This window comes from Ahaetulla prasina, chromosome 1 (assembly GCF_028640845.1).
Source record: "Ahaetulla prasina isolate Xishuangbanna chromosome 1, ASM2864084v1, whole genome shotgun sequence".
Taxonomy (NCBI): domain Eukaryota; kingdom Metazoa; phylum Chordata; class Lepidosauria; order Squamata; family Colubridae; genus Ahaetulla; species Ahaetulla prasina.
The window spans coordinates 359,402,007-359,417,539 of NC_080539.1; the positions used below are offsets into that span (position 1 = coordinate 359,402,007).

The 15,533-nt window shown below is 41.1% G+C and overlaps 1 protein-coding gene across 1 annotated transcript; it reads left to right on the plus strand.

Annotated features, from left to right (window-relative positions):
• The first annotated feature begins 116 nt into the window (after window positions 1-116).
• Window positions 117-12,231, plus strand: MPV17L2 (MPV17 mitochondrial inner membrane protein like 2). The gene is made up of 6 exons (XM_058163259.1): window positions 117-369; window positions 2,948-3,172; window positions 5,811-5,981; window positions 6,218-6,294; window positions 6,375-6,503; window positions 9,090-12,231. The coding sequence occupies exons 2-6, from the start codon at window positions 2,986-2,988 to the stop codon at window positions 9,159-9,161; spliced, it is 636 nt and encodes a 211-aa protein (XP_058019242.1). The 5' UTR covers window positions 117-369; window positions 2,948-2,985; the 3' UTR covers window positions 9,162-12,231.
• Window positions 12,232-15,533: the final 3,302 nt, after the last annotated feature.

Consider the following 15,533-nt stretch of genomic DNA (forward strand, 5'->3'; position numbering starts at 1 on the left):
CTCGGGTTCATTCATTTCTCTTGTCACTTCATTTCGCAGAGGAAAATCCTCACTTCCGGCTTACTCGACTTGTTGGTCGGCGGACAGGCTTGGCGCATGCGCAGAGCGCTGCTCTATTTTTAATTAACTTTTCCAAAAAGGCGAGCAGCCGAGAAATTAGCGGTTAAATTATTATTAAACCCATTCTGTGAGTCCCTGTTGCCTCCACCCGCGGGGATCGAACTTACTTTCGCTCTAGTAGTTTTAATAGACTGGCAGCTCGTACATGTGACTCGCTCTTGCTTCACGCCGGCCAGTTTTTCGTTCGACTCTTTCCTTTCGCTCTGGGCTCTTCCTCTGTTGCAAAGAAGCGCAACCCTCCACTAATCGGTAAGCAGCCCCGACAAAGGCTAAGCTTTTGGGACAAGGGTTGAATCGAGATCTCCTTGCGCTTCTGTCCCTTTGGTGAGGAGCCGTAGGGTGCCCGTAGGGGACTCAGTCTCGGGACGTTTGGGCAAAGTCCGAATTAGTTCCAGAAAGGTGGAGAGGGACTGTGGCTGGCCACTTGTAGGTTCTTCCTTTTTTTTTCGTTAAGTATTTTTTATTGTTTTATATCACATATTCCATTTCTATGTTGAACAGTGTGTTTTCTAGATGTCCAGTGTTAACATATAAACATCATAATCATTATAATCATATGTATATATGTGTGTGTTATGTGTGTGTGTGATAGTATCAATCGTTATTGAAAAGTATACTAACTTCCATTATAGTATTGATTATATAACCATCGAAATAATTACTCTTCAGTTTTTCTTTCTCATGTAGTCCATATTTCACATAAATCCACTCCTCTAACCTCAGTATCTGTCAATTAACCATTCATAGAATAGTTCCCATGTTATAAAATATTCTGAGTCTTCTTTTCCTTTGATTTTTAGGGTTAACCTATCAATTTCTGCACATTCCAGAATTTTTTTCTTCTTCATAGGTGCATGTTTCCTCTTGCTCAGTAGGAAAAGAGTTGTCCCTTTGGGCATGAGCAGAGGGCACTTGAATGCTTGTGTCCCAAAATATACAATGAGGGCCTTGTTCACAAAACCATTATACCTTCCCAGTTATTGTTTATTGCAGTGTTTTTTAAACTTATTTCTCTCAAGGCCCCTTTCCTCTTTTTAAAAATTACAGAGGATCCCCAAAAGAGCTTTTGTTTCTATTTATTGATATTGGTCATATCGGGGAGAGATGGGTGGCAAACAAATTTAATAAAATATATTAAAAATTAAAATGGATGCACTTCTCTATCATTTGATGGGATTTTAATAATGTAATTTTTCAACCTAGCTGGCAAATAATTTTGATTTTGAGGACCCTGAACGGGCCTTGGGGATCCTCAGGGGTCGTAGGACTACACTTTAAGACATATTGGTCTATTGCTGTGATAGCGAACTTATGGTACGCGTGCCACAGGTGACACGCGTAGCCATATCTGTGGTCATGCGAGCCATTGCCTTAGCTCAGCTGTAGTGTGCATGTGCGGGCTGGCCAACTAATTTTTGGCTAGCCCTGCCCATACTGCCCCTCCCCTCCCAGGAATCTCCACGTGGCCTGTTTTGGATGCCAAGTAAGTAAGGAAGCTCTGGGAGGGCGTTTTCGGCCTCCGGAGGGGAGGCTATTTTCGCCCTCCCCAGACTCCAAGAAAGCCTCTGGAGCCCTGGGTGGGTGAAAAACGGCCCCATGGAAGTCAGGAAATAGGCTGTTTCTGGCCTCCGGAGGCTTCAGGGAGGCCTGCTAGGCCCAAAATAGGGCGTGGGTATGTGTGTCATGCACGGGGGAGATGGGGGGGTGTCAAACATGCATGCATGGGAGGGCATGGCATAGGGGAGCATTGAATTATGGTTGTGGGCATATGCACGCATGACACACATACACACACACCCCGTGCTTTTGGCACACGACAGCAAAAAGGTTAGCCATCACTGGTCTACTGGAATTTATAATCTCCTGTAATGATTTAACAAGTGCTTCAAAATCTGAAACAGTGTCCAGGAAGGTCTATACATTATAACAACATTAAATTGCAACAGCGTAGCTACCTTTGAAAAGTATTGTATGTTTGGAGATTGGGAAGCATGAGATGAATCCTTTCCTTGCTGTACATGCTGGAGATGTTATTCCTTCTAGCACTCCCCAGAGGGAAAACTCTATGCATTGGTTTTACCTAAATTGTCTACAGGTGTCAACAGCACGCAGGAAATCCTTGTTTAGCAAACAAAATTGGGACTGACAATTCGATCGCTGAATCAAACCACAACCATGCATATGGTTTTCCTTTTTCTTATAGACCTGTGAAGGTTGCAAATGTGAAGGCTGATCACCAAGTTGTACTTTTTTTTCACTGTCATAACTGACGCGGTGGCTCAGGGGCTAGGACATTGAGCTTGTTGATCAAAAGGTCGGCAGCTCGGCGGTTTGAATCCCTAGTGCTGTCGTGTAACGGGGTGAGCTCCCGTTACTTGTCCCAGCTTCTGCCAACCTAGCAGTTTCGAAAGCATGTAAAAATGCAAGTAGAAAAAATAGGGACCACCTTTGGTGGGAAGGTAACAGCGTTCCGTGTACCTTTGGCGTTTAGTCATGCCGGCCACATGACCACGGAGACGTCTTCGGACAGCGCTGGCTCTTCAGCTTTGAAACGGAGATGAGCACCGCCCCCTAGAGTCGGCAACGACTAGAACATATGTGCGAGGGGAACCTTTACCTTTAACTGTGAACAGTTGCTAAATAAGGACTATCTAGGGCCTTTAATCTTCTAATCTTCAGGGAGCCCACTCTTAATTGTTTCATTCAGAACAAATCCATTGGGGTGACTCAATTCAGAAGAAGATACATAGAAGCGTGGAGTGAATGGGTAACAGACACAAATGTGCTTGGCCCTCAGAAACATGCTTTTTTTTTCATTTTGCTACAGTTCCCTTTCACCTCGTTCTTGGTACTAGGAGAACCACCATGCTTGCTAGGAGCAGAAAAATTTTCTCTGGACTTTCTGTCTACTGGAAGCCTCTCTTCAAAGGCCGCCTCCTGCTTGTAACCAACACGGTCAGCTGTGGGGGGCTTCTAGCTGCAGGAGATGCACTTCGCCAATCCTGGGAGATAAAGAAGGACTCTAAACGGAAATGGGATCGTGCCCGGACAGGTCAGTTTATGCCATGTTAGCTGCTGGTTTTTACCTTTAAAATGCTTCCTGGCTTGACATTGAGATATCTCTAGGGCAGAGATCTTCAAACTTGCTGGCTGAAGCTTGCTGGAGAATTCTGGGAGTTGAAGTCTACAAGTCTTAAAGCTGCCAAGTTTGAAGACCTCTGCTCTAAGATCACTCAGTTTCAATCTGCTTGAATGAAGAGCTCTCCAGCAAAATCTCTTACTAGACCCCATTTCCAGTAAATCAGGAGGGTGAAGATTTCTGTAGTAGCAGTACCAGACATGGAACTTTCTGCCCCCTGACATCTGCTGAATGCCTACCTTGCTGGGTTTCAGGACATTTTTATTTACTCATTCAATTAAGGGATTACAGGGTTGTAAAAAGGGAGATTCTATTCAATTTGTGTTGGCACTTGCCTTACATTTATGATTCTGGGTGACTCACATAATTAAAAGCAACCCCCGCAAACAATTAATAGAATACAAATTAAATGAGAACAAATTTTTAAAAACTGAATTCAAAGCCATAAAAGGTAGGAAACTACAAGTCATATGTCAGTCAATGCAAGCATTCCAGCAGGCTTCACATCACAACTGGATCCCCCCCAAGCACAAGGGCAAAGCCTGTCTTCCGAGCCCTCCAAAAGGCAAGCAGGGTTGTGGCCAGTGAGTCTGGTTCAGTATATAAAAAGCAGAAAAATAAAGTGATTCTTCTAATTATTGGAGAGTTGGTCAAAAAAAAAAAGAACTTCCATTTGGGATGGACATGGAATAAAGTTATATTCTTTTGGTGTAAAATTTTGGGGGAGATAAGTACCATTATTAAATAAAGAATTTAATTCTTTTCAAATTAGGCTGTTTTCTTTTATTTACAGGACTGAATCTCAAGCAGTCCTGTAAGGAGCTTATTATCTACTTAATTTTAGCTGCTAACATAATTGCCCAATAAATAACATAATAAATGAGTTATGGATTAATAAGGCCTCTTCAGTTTGCTACATTAGGAAAAAGCATCACAGAGTTAAAATAATTAAACATAAGAGGCAGGATTCACTATTCAAATTTGGATGGTTTAAAATTTATATAGTTTTATAGTAAATAAACTATAATATATATTAGAACTATAATATATATTAGAACTCCTTAGTTCTAAGTTGAAGCAACTTAGAACTAAGGAGAAATTTCCTGACAGTTAGAAGAAGCAACTTAGAACTAAGGAGAAATTTCCTGACAGTTAGAGCAATTAATAAGTGGAACGACTTGCCTGCAGAAGTTGTGAATGCTCCAACACTGGAAATTTTTAAGAAAATGTTGGATAATCATCTGACTGAGGTGTAGGGTTTCCTGCCTGGGCAGGGGGTTGGACTAGAAGGCCTCGAAGGTCCCTTCCAATTCTGTTGTTATATTATATTAAATAGCTATAAAAGTTTTATAATAAATCACTTTAAACTTTTAATATGGGAATATGTTAGATATATGGTAAATTTGTAAATACAGGTAATTCTTAATTTACAACAGTTTATCTAGTGACCGTTCAATGTTACAATAGCACTGAAAAAAGTGACTTATGACCATTTTTCACAGTTACAACCCTTGCAGCATCCACATGATCAAAATTTGACACTTAACAACTGGTTCATATTTATGACAGTTACAGTGTCCCTGTATCATGAGATTACTTTTTGTGACCTTCTGACAAGCAAAGTCAATGGGGAATCCAGGTTCACTTAATACCCAGGTTACTAACTCATCAATTGCAGTCATTCACTTAACAACTGAGGCAAGAAAGGTCGTAAAATGGGGCCAAACTCACTTAAATGCCTCACTTAACAATAGAGATTTTGGGTGCAATTGTAGTCGTAAGTTAAGGACCATCTGTACCTGCCTCTATTGGGTAGTCCTTGGCTTATGACCACAGTTGAGCCCAGCATCTCCATTGCTAAGCAAGACTGTTGCTAAGTAAGTCGCATCTCATTTTACAACCTTTTTTGCCATGATTGTTAAGAAAATCATAGCAGTTGTTAAGTGAATCATGTGATCATTATGTGAATCTATCTTCCCACAATGAGTTTGCTTGTCAAAAGCTGGCTGGGAAGGTCACAAATGGTGATCACATAACCCTGGGACAGTACAACTGTTATAAATATATATTACCCTGTTTCCCTGAAAATAAGACCCAACCGGAAAATATGTCCTACTATGATTTTTCGGGATGCTCGTAATATAAGCCTTACCCCCAAAATAAGCCCCAGTTAAGATTGCCAGCCAGATGGGTGCATTTAGTACCATATTTCCCCCAAAATAAGACCTAACCAGAAAATAAGCCCTAATGCATCTTTTGGAGCAAAAATTAATATAAGACCTGGTCTTATTTTCAGGGAAACATGGTAGTTCCCAAGCACCGAAATTTTGATCTTGGCCATGGGGCTACTGCAATGGGGATAAGTGTGAGAACCAGTATAAGCCACTTTTTTCAGTGCCATTGGTCACTAAATGAATGATTGTAAGTAGAGGATTACTTATACTTTGTAGTAGATTTTTAAAATATTTTCTCTTATTTATGCATCATGGATTTTTGTTATTTGATGATGAGTCCCTTATGTTTTGCTAATGGAGTAAATTTCCTCCTTCAGCACGAATGTTCACCATCGGCTGCACGATGGGCCCAATGATGCACTATTGGTACCTGTGGCTAGATGGGGCCTTCCCTGCTGCTGGCTTCAGCGGCATTAGGACTGTCCTGAAAAAGGTTTTCATTGATCAGATCGTTGCCTCTCCAGTCTTCGGGGTTTGGTATTTCATAGGTAAGACTAAATTCCTGTACCTGCAAGATAATTTCTATTCTTTTGATGGCAAAAATGAATGGGAAAATACAAGGGCTTTTGCTACAGAATTTGTGTGGGGATAGCAGAAGCAGAGGGTGTGGCATTTCTGTTGTCCCTTCTGTGCTTGGCTTCCTCTGAAAAATATACAGTTCCTTTAGTTCCTAGTAGCCAAAGAACATCCCCCATATTTCCATCTGTCTTGTTATTATCTGCAGGGATTGGATCTTTAGAAGGACAGACTCTGGAGCAAAGCTGGCATGAATTGGAGGAGAACTTTTGGGAATTCTACAAGGTAAATTTAATTTTTGTCCCCTATTTTCTGACCCAAGGTTTGTGGATAAAGTAACTAACTTAGTCTTTTTCTGTTTGCAGATGGACTGGTGTGTGTGGCCACCAACACAGCTGATCAATTTTCTGTTCCTGCCACCGACATATCGAGTGATTTACATGAATGTCGTCACTCTAGGATGGGACACTTACCTATCATACCTTAAATATCGTGTGAGTAGGACTCCCTAAAATAATTAGCATCAGAAATACAGGCAGTCCTCAACTTGCAACAGTTTGTTTGGTGGCCGTTCAAAGTTACAGTGGCACTAAAAAAAGTGACTTACGACCGTTGCAGCATTCCCATGGTCACGCGATCAAAATTCAGAAATTTGGCAATTGATTCATACTTATGACGGTTGCACTATGCAGGGCTCGTGTGATGATCATTTTGCAACCTTCTGGCAAGTAGATCCAGATTCACGTAACAACCTTGTTACTAACTTAACAACTGCAGTGTGGCAAGAAAGATCATAAAATGTGGCAAAATTCACTTAACAAATGTATCATTTCCATGTCAGATGGTCCCAGGTTGACCATTGTGGATTTTGATGAAATTTGGTGTGAATATGCACACACGTCCCTACATTGGTAAAGTGTTATGCTTTCTGATGCAATACTTGCAGAGATATAGTCATTTGTATGACCCCATATCGCAGCCTTCGACACTTTACCAATGTTCATTGGGGATGTGTGTGCGTGTTCACACCAAATTTCATCAAAATCCATGATGGTGGTTCTGTCCCTCCTCGCCTCTGTCCGAGCGATGACTTAATTAGCCGGCACTATCAGCTCTGGCAGCAAACAAGCGAGCATCTGCCAAGTGTCTCTCTTATCTCCCTTGATGCCGATGAGTCAACAAACAGTACTTCAGCTCTTAGTTAAGCAGTTGATTTGCCTGCTACGAAGAGGCATAGCAGCCCTTGCTGGTTTTATAACTTGTGAGATGTGGCTCCATGACTCAGCACTTCCTAGGCCTGTCCCACCCCTGCTTCTGTTGTTCCCGCCTCTCCTGCCTACGAAACCTAGGGTCCAGCCAGGCCTGATTGCCATCAGCTGGGTCTGGAGGCGTGGCCTGGGGGGGAAGAGTCAGGGGACGGAGGCTTCGTTATCTCCTCCACCTGGCCTGCCTCTGGCTCCTGGACTGAGCCAGGGAAGCCGGTGCTCCTGAGGTAAGTCTTGATGGCCCTTCCCCCTCACTTTCCAAGTCACTTTCTGGCAGGGGGCTCGGGGAGCGCAGACACAACAATGGTCAACCTGGGCACTTTCCTGAAACCAGACCACTTGACATGGAATGACCCACTTAGCAGTAGAAAGTTTGGGTTCAGTTGTGGTCGTTAAGTCAAGGACCACTTATAATTCAGGTTAAAACACAGGGTGGATTGAATGTAAATTTGTGTTGAGTAAGCCATTTTCCCTACCTTTTTTTTTTTTACCATAGCTGGTAACAAGTCAATCTGAGCCTCTCTGTATTCAGATCCTGTATTGTTCTATTAAGCAACATCCTCAAAAGGAATAGGTATCATTGGTTGTCAGTGTTCCAGAAAACCCCGACTCCAATTAAAACTGAGATAGGCATTTTCTCAAAGTTCCCATTTATTAGAGTTGGTATACTGGCACCTCTGGGAAAACCCGAATCTGAGAGTTTCGGGTTTTCCCTCAGTAAATCAAAACCCCAAATCCTGCCCCTGCACCCATCAGTCCATCACATGGTCCAATCACCATCCGTCCCATCTCGAGACACCACTTCAACCACTCCTTCTCCAGATGCAGAAATGCCAAGACCTTGACCAAAAAGAAGAATGCTATTCCTAATTTCCCAAACACAAGAAAATGGCATTGTGGAAGCATCCAGTGTTAAACCAAGACAAATTCCTTGTGTGTCCAATCACACTTGGCCAATAAATTCTATTCTTTTCTATTCTATTCTATATGGCTTCCAAAGCTCACACTGGTTATGTTAGGGAGCTTGTTAATTGGGCACAATTGGTCTTCCTCTGATAATCTCTGAAAAGATACCAGTAACATTTTTGTCAGCATCTCTATCCCCACTTTAATGGCTTATTTTTTTTGGCTTAGAATGCTGTGTAAACAACTACAGGTAGTCCTTGACTTATCACAATTGGGACCAGAATTTCCATTGCTAAATAAGGCAGTTGCTCAGGGAGTCACACTCAATTCTGCGATGGTTGTTAAGCGAATCTTTGCCATTGTTAAGTAAAATCATGCAGTTATTAAGAGAATTTGGCTTCTCTTATTGAGTTTGTTTACTGGAAACTGGCTGGGAGGGGCATAAATGGCAATTGCATGACTTCAGGACATTGCAACTGTCGTAAATATATGCCCAAATTTTGATCATGTGATCAATGGATGCTACAATGATAATAAGCGTGAGAACCAGTTATAAGGCACTTTTTCCTATGCCGTTGTAACTTAGAATGGTTGGCAAAAAAATGGTTGTAAGTCAAGGATTACCTCTATGGAGCTTGTTTTTAATTAAAAATATGATTTCTAGCTTCATCTGATCTAAAAACAATGTTTTTACCCAGTAATGATTTTTTCAACAAAAGATTTAACTAAGTGGCTTGTGTGAACCCATTCCCTGGTAATGATTCCTAGACTATTCAGTAGTTATCTCTGAACGATTTGTTCATAGACTGAATTTCAGAAGTCAAAAATGGGGAAAAATAAACAAATGGCTTGATAAACTTCAAGCTTACAAAGCTAAATGTATGTTAATTTTTGTTTTGTTTTGTTTAGAATAAAAAGCCAGCGCTCAGTCAGGACGAAGATTCTAAACCTTGCACTTCTGAGATCCAGACTACTGGGTGAAAAATCTGAATCACCAAACTACTTTTTCAAAACTCAAAGCAATCCAGCATCTTTTTTTTTTTTAGAAAAAAAATACTATTTGAATTCTTCTATGTGGAAAATGGGTGCCTAAATAAGTCTGCAAGCAGTTCTGATTTTCCTTGTCAAAAACTCTGTAACAAGAAGGAGACTGAGGGCTCAGAGCACTTTTCTCTGACAGGCTGGTGCGAGCTGGAGCAGCAGCCAACATCCAGGAAGCAGAAGTGCTGCCCCTTAAAAGTGCCAAATTACAGATTTTTCTAATTTATTTTATTTATTAATTTTGTATCACATCAATCTCGTGATTTTGGATGGTGTGCAAGAATCTCAACAGTGATCTTAAAATCAATCATGACAAGAAAAACAATTAGGGACAAAGAAAATATGGTCGTCTTCCTTCTCCACTAAACCTCAAAGGAATCGAAAGTTTTCCAGAGCATCCTAAAAGCCAAGAATGAAGCATCGGGTGTATTTCCAGGGAAGGTGTATTCCATAGAGCAGTGTTTCTCAACCTCAACAGTATTGAGATGAGTGGACTTCGATTCCTAGAATTCCCCAGCCAGCAACGAGGTGTGGCCATATTTGAGAACTGTTGATTGTCTTCGGATGGTTCAAATTAGCAATTCAGTTCATTCTTTGGAGGATGAATCCATCTATTTTGGAAATAATAACTCTTTAGATAACAGGAGAGTCAGACAAGCTAAGAAAGGGAGAAGTAAAAATAAAAAAGGGAAATTCATTTTGGTACCTGTAAACCCACAGCATCCTTTACAGAACATCCTGCCAGAGGGGATGGATTTGGGCAGCCTATACATTTAATGAATATATCTTTAAAAAATAACAAACAAGCTTGAGAGTAACTTCATCCCACGATTGTGTTGAAAGATTAAATATGGGGAACTAGATTGTGTCCTTATTGTTATGCTCACAAGTAGTTATGGGCCTCTGGTGGCTCAACAGACTAAGCAGTCTGTTATTAACACAGCTGCTTGCAATTACTGCAAGTTCAAGTCCCACCAGGCCCAAGGTTGACTCATCCTTCCATCCTTTATAAGGTAGGTAAGATGAGGACCCAGATTGTTGGGGGCAATAAGAGTTGACTTTGTATATAATATACAAATGGATGAGACTATTGCTTAACACAATGTAAGCCGCCCTGAGTCTTCGGAGAAGGGCGGGATATAAATTCAAATAAAATAAAATAAATAAAATAAAAATAAATGCTCACAAGCTACCTTTGCAAGCAAAAGGTAGACTAAAAAGCCTTAAAACCAAGAGTGAGTGACCAAATGACTCTAAAGCATGGGAATTTTTCAATTCCCTATTTTTTCCTTCAGTGGATTAGAGAAATATATCAAGGAAATGTTTGCTATATGATATATCCAGACTTTTATTGAACTTATTCTTCATCTTATTTACTCTATTTGCTGCATAGGTAGCTCAAACTGCCAGGGGTGATTGTGTGGGACTTTAGGGTAAATACTACCATATGCAGTAAATATGGTATCTATGGAGATTCTCAATCATCTCAAAAGTGCGTTTTCCAAAAGGCAGCTGGGACTTTCTTGGGATTTGTTTTTTTTAAAACATTTTGCTTCTCATCCAAGAATGAAGTAGCTTCTCGGATAAGAAGTGAAATGTTTTCAAAGAACCAAAACCAAGAAAGTCCAGTTGCCTTTTGGAAAAAGCACCTTTGGGATAAATATGCTGATGTTACCTAGTTCTCTGTATCTTGCCACTCAACTGCAGAGAAATGGCATGGACCCTTGAAGATTGCAGGGTCCTTGGTGCTCTCTGACCTTGGTGGTTTTCATCAGTGCCCTGATGATATTATCTAATTTGGTACTGAAATGTCTGCAAAAAAAAACAAGCTCAAAGAGCATCAATGACTCGGCAGTTCAACCCTGAACTACAAATATTCTCTTCTATGGGTACACTTGAAGATTGCTTAGTCAGCAATGGGCTGGATGAGGGAGAATACATTGAAATGATATGCAGAGAAGATAGGTCAAGAAGAAATACTGTTACAGTATTGTGATTTGGATTGGGCTGGATGGTGCTGCACTCCTTCCTAAAACAACAGGCCCATAGATTATGTGTGATCCCCAGGAGATTGTCCAGAGAAATCAATGGTAAAAGATGATTTCCACACTCATTCTAAGCGTATCAGTTGCAATTGCTTATTGGCCAGCTGGATTTGGCAACAGTTATCCCCATTTTTGTTGTATCTCGTCTGCTGTACAGGTAGTCATCGGCTTACAACCATTCATTTAGTGACTGTTTGTAGTTACAACAGCATTGAGAAAAGGTGACTTGATGTTTTTCACATTTACGATCACTGCAGCATCCCCATGTCATGATCAAAATTCAAACGCTTGGCAACTGACTCATATTTTTGAGGTTTGCAGTATCCTGGGGTGGGGGGGTTGTCAGGTGATCCCCTTTTGTCACCTTCTGACAAACAAAAGTCAACGGGGAAGCCAGATTCACTTAACAACCGTGTTACTAATTTAAGAACTGCAGCGATTCACTTAACAACCGTGGCACTAAATGTCAGAAAACGGGGCAAAATTCACTTAACTGCCTTGCCTTAGCAAGGGAACTTTTAGCCTCCATTGTAGTGGTAAGTCGAGGACTATCTGTACTTCGAGGCCATCTGAAAAAGTTTGTAAGATTTTAAAGATGATTTTGTAAATAGCCACCTGCAAGGTTCTCTGCTATCAATGAACAGAAAGTCTCTAATATATTTGGGAATAAATGTATTCTAAATCAGAAAGTTTGATTGCTGATATTATTGTACCCGTCTCTTTCCTCTCAGTAAATCTTACTAAAGATGTCACAATCTTACCTGAAATGATTATTAGTGGTTGAGGCAACTGCCGAAGAACCTGCCACAACGGTACTTCTAAAGTCTCAATATTTTCACCTTCCAAAGCAGTTTAAAACAAACCTGCAATTTGCTTTGACAACCAGCCAAAACTGTAGGAAATATGTGCACAAATCATAAATCAATCTAGTATTTCCATCTTACCCGTAATTTTTTCAACTCCTACTCTCAAAATGATGCTACAGAGCATTGCACACCAGAACGAGACAAGAACAGTTTTTTCCCAAATGCCATCACTCTGCTAAACAAATAATTCCCTTAATACTGTCGAACTATTTACTAAATCTGCACTACTATTAATCTTCTTATCGTTCCCATCACCCATCTCCTTCCACTTTTGACTGTATGACTGTAACTTTGTTGCTTGTATCCTTATAATTTATATTGATATTGTTCCCTGATTGGTTATTTGTACCCTATGACTACCATTAAGTGTTGTCCCCTAGAATTCTATTCTGTTCTGTTCTGTTCTATCGAACAGTCACTTCCAGCTCATGATGGATATCATTTTAGCAGTAACTGAATATCCAATGGTATCATAAGCACAAATAATAATTGTGTTTGCCTTCTGTGCTCTCCCAAATAGCTTCTTGGATGGTGGGAATGGTGTTATTTTCCAGTAACTTGTCCCTCTGTTTTGGTTTTTTGGTTTTTTTGGCAGAACAGCAAAGTTGCCATTTTTTTTCCTCCAGTAATTTATAGTTGGTTGTGATTCTTCATCAAAAATCTGCCCATTGGGCAACATTTCTGGGCATGAACAACCACCAAGGTATAGTTCATGGCATCGCTAGGGTGTGCCAAGCCCCTCCTCCACAGGTAGCCCTTGACTTACAACCATAATTGAGCCCAGAATTATGGATATAAGTTGTGCTGGTCATTAAGTGTATCAGGACCGGATACAATTTAACAACCTTTTTTGCAGCATATGTTAAGTAATCACTGGTCATTAAGTGAGTCCCTTGTCTACAATGTTTTTTTTGCCAGAAACTGGAAGTAAACACACGTTTCTAGCAAGAAAGATTGTAAAGAACAATCTTGTGAATATTGCAAGCAGCCATAAATGTGGGCTTGTTGCCCAGCGCCCAAAGTGTGATTAAATGAAAGTGGAGAGAGGGGAAAGAGAGGCAGCCATTGGAAGTTCAAATCATGGTTGGAAGAAGATAGGGCGGTCCATGGTAACTTTGAATGATCACTAAATAACCAGGTTGAAGATTACAGTACAGATAGTAATCCAAAAAGGGTTGAAAATTTTGTTGTTAGTTGCGAAGTCATGTCCGACCCATCGCGACCTCATGGACAACGTTCCTCCAGGCCTTCCTGTCCTCTACCATCCTCTGGAGTCCATTTAAACTCATGCCTACTACTTCAGTGACTCCATCCAGCCACCTCATTCTCTGTCGTCCCCTTTTGCCCTCAATCTTTCCCAGCATTAGCTGGGTGAGTGAGTCCTTCCTTCTCATTAGGTGGCCAAAGTATTTCAGTTTCATCTTCAAATTATAGGAGTGCAAAAATAAATCAGAAATATGTCCAAGAGCAACTGCAGAGCCCAAAGAAAAATACAAGTTTCCTTCTCCATTTAAAGGAAAAATAAAATGTTGCGGGTCCTCCTACTTTATACAAATGGCCGCTTTCCCTTTTCTCAGGGAAAGGCTTTGAGAATCTCCCCCCCCCCAAAGGGGCTTGAAAGAGAATAGTTTACTGATTACAGATTGAGCTGGAAGGGACCTTGTAGGTCATCTAGTCCAACCCCTCCCCCGCCCAAACAGAAGACCCTACACCATTTCTGACAGATGGCAGTCCAATCTTTTCTTGAAAGCTTCCAGTGATGAAGCTCCCACAACTTCCAAAGGCAAGCTGTTCCATTGGTTGATTGTTCTCACTGTCAGAAAATTTCTCCTTATTTCTAGGTTGAATCTCTCCCCGTTCAGTTTCCATCCATTCTTCCTCATCTGGCCTTCAGGTGCTTTGGAAAATAGCTTGACTCCCCTCCTCTCTGTGGCAGCCCCTCAAATATTGGAACACTGCTATCCTGTCTCCCCTGGTCCTTCTCTTCACTAGACTAGCCATGCGCAGTTCCTATAACTCAGGGGTTCTCAACCTGTGGGTCATGATCCCGTTGGGGGTCGAATGAGGATTTGCCAGGGGTCGCCTAAGACCATCGGAAATATGGGAAGTATACTTGCGAGTCGAAGAATCGCGCTCCAATGGTTGACTCCACAAGCCAGCTGCAGGCTCTTCAAATGACTAGCCGAATTCGGCTTCAGGCGTGATGAATTAAAAAAAGAGAAAAATCTTTGCTCTGATGTCTCCCTCTCAAGCCAGCTGCAATCACTCCCAATCGCTAGTCTAATCTGGCTTCAGGTGCGATAAACTTAATAGGGGAGGAGTCTCCGCTTTAATGCCTCCGTCCTCAAGGCAATCGCAAGCAGTTCAGATCGCTAGCCAATACGGCTTCAGGCGTGATTAATTCAAAACGAAAATAATTTTACGGTTGGGGTTGCCACATCTTGGGGAATTGTATTAAAGGGGTCGCAGCACTATAAAGGTTGAGAACCACTGCTATAACTGTTCTTCATATGTTTTAGTCTCCAGTCCCTAAACATCTTTGTTGCTCTTTTCTGCACTCTTTCTAGAGTCTCCACATCTTTTTTATAGTGTGGTGACCAAAACTGGATGCAGCATTCTAGGTGTGATCTTACTAAGACTTTATAGAGTGTTATTAGTACCTCACTTGATCTTGATTGTATCCCTCTGTTAATGCAATTTAGGATTGCATTGGCTTTTTTGGCTGCCGCCACACAATTGGCTCATATTTAATTGGTTGTACACTAAGCCTCCAAGATCCCTATCACAGTTGCTACTATTAAGCCTGGTTTCACCCAGTTTATATGTATACTTTTGGTTTTTCTTGCCTAAGTGTAAGACTTTACTTTTCTCTACATTGAATTTCATTTGGTTAGATAGGGCCCAGTGTTCAAGTCTGTCAAGATCCATCTGGATCTTGAACCTATCATTCGGATGTTGGCTATTCCTGTCAGCTTAGAATCATCCATAAATTTGGTAAGTTCCCCTTCTATTCCCTCATCTAAGTCGTTTATGAAGATATTGAAGAGTACTGGGCCTAAGACGGAACCTTGTGGTACCCCACTGCTTACTTCCCTCCATGTAGATGTAGTACTGACTCCTGGATTGTGGGAGATACAAAGGTATCTGCCAAAGCAGGGGTTTCCAACCTTGGTCCCTTTAAGACTTGTGGACTTCAACTCCTAGAGTTCCTCAGCCAGCTTTCTGTTTCAGAGAATTTTGAGCTGGGGCAAAGTCCTTATGTTGAGTTGTCCCAAGATGCATCTCTTCTGCTTACCCCTTAATGGTTATTTTTTATATTAACATTAATCTTTGTATTTATTTGCTGTTAAATTTCTATGGAGATTCTCAGTTATCTAGATCATTATTGTCCCAAAGGTGCT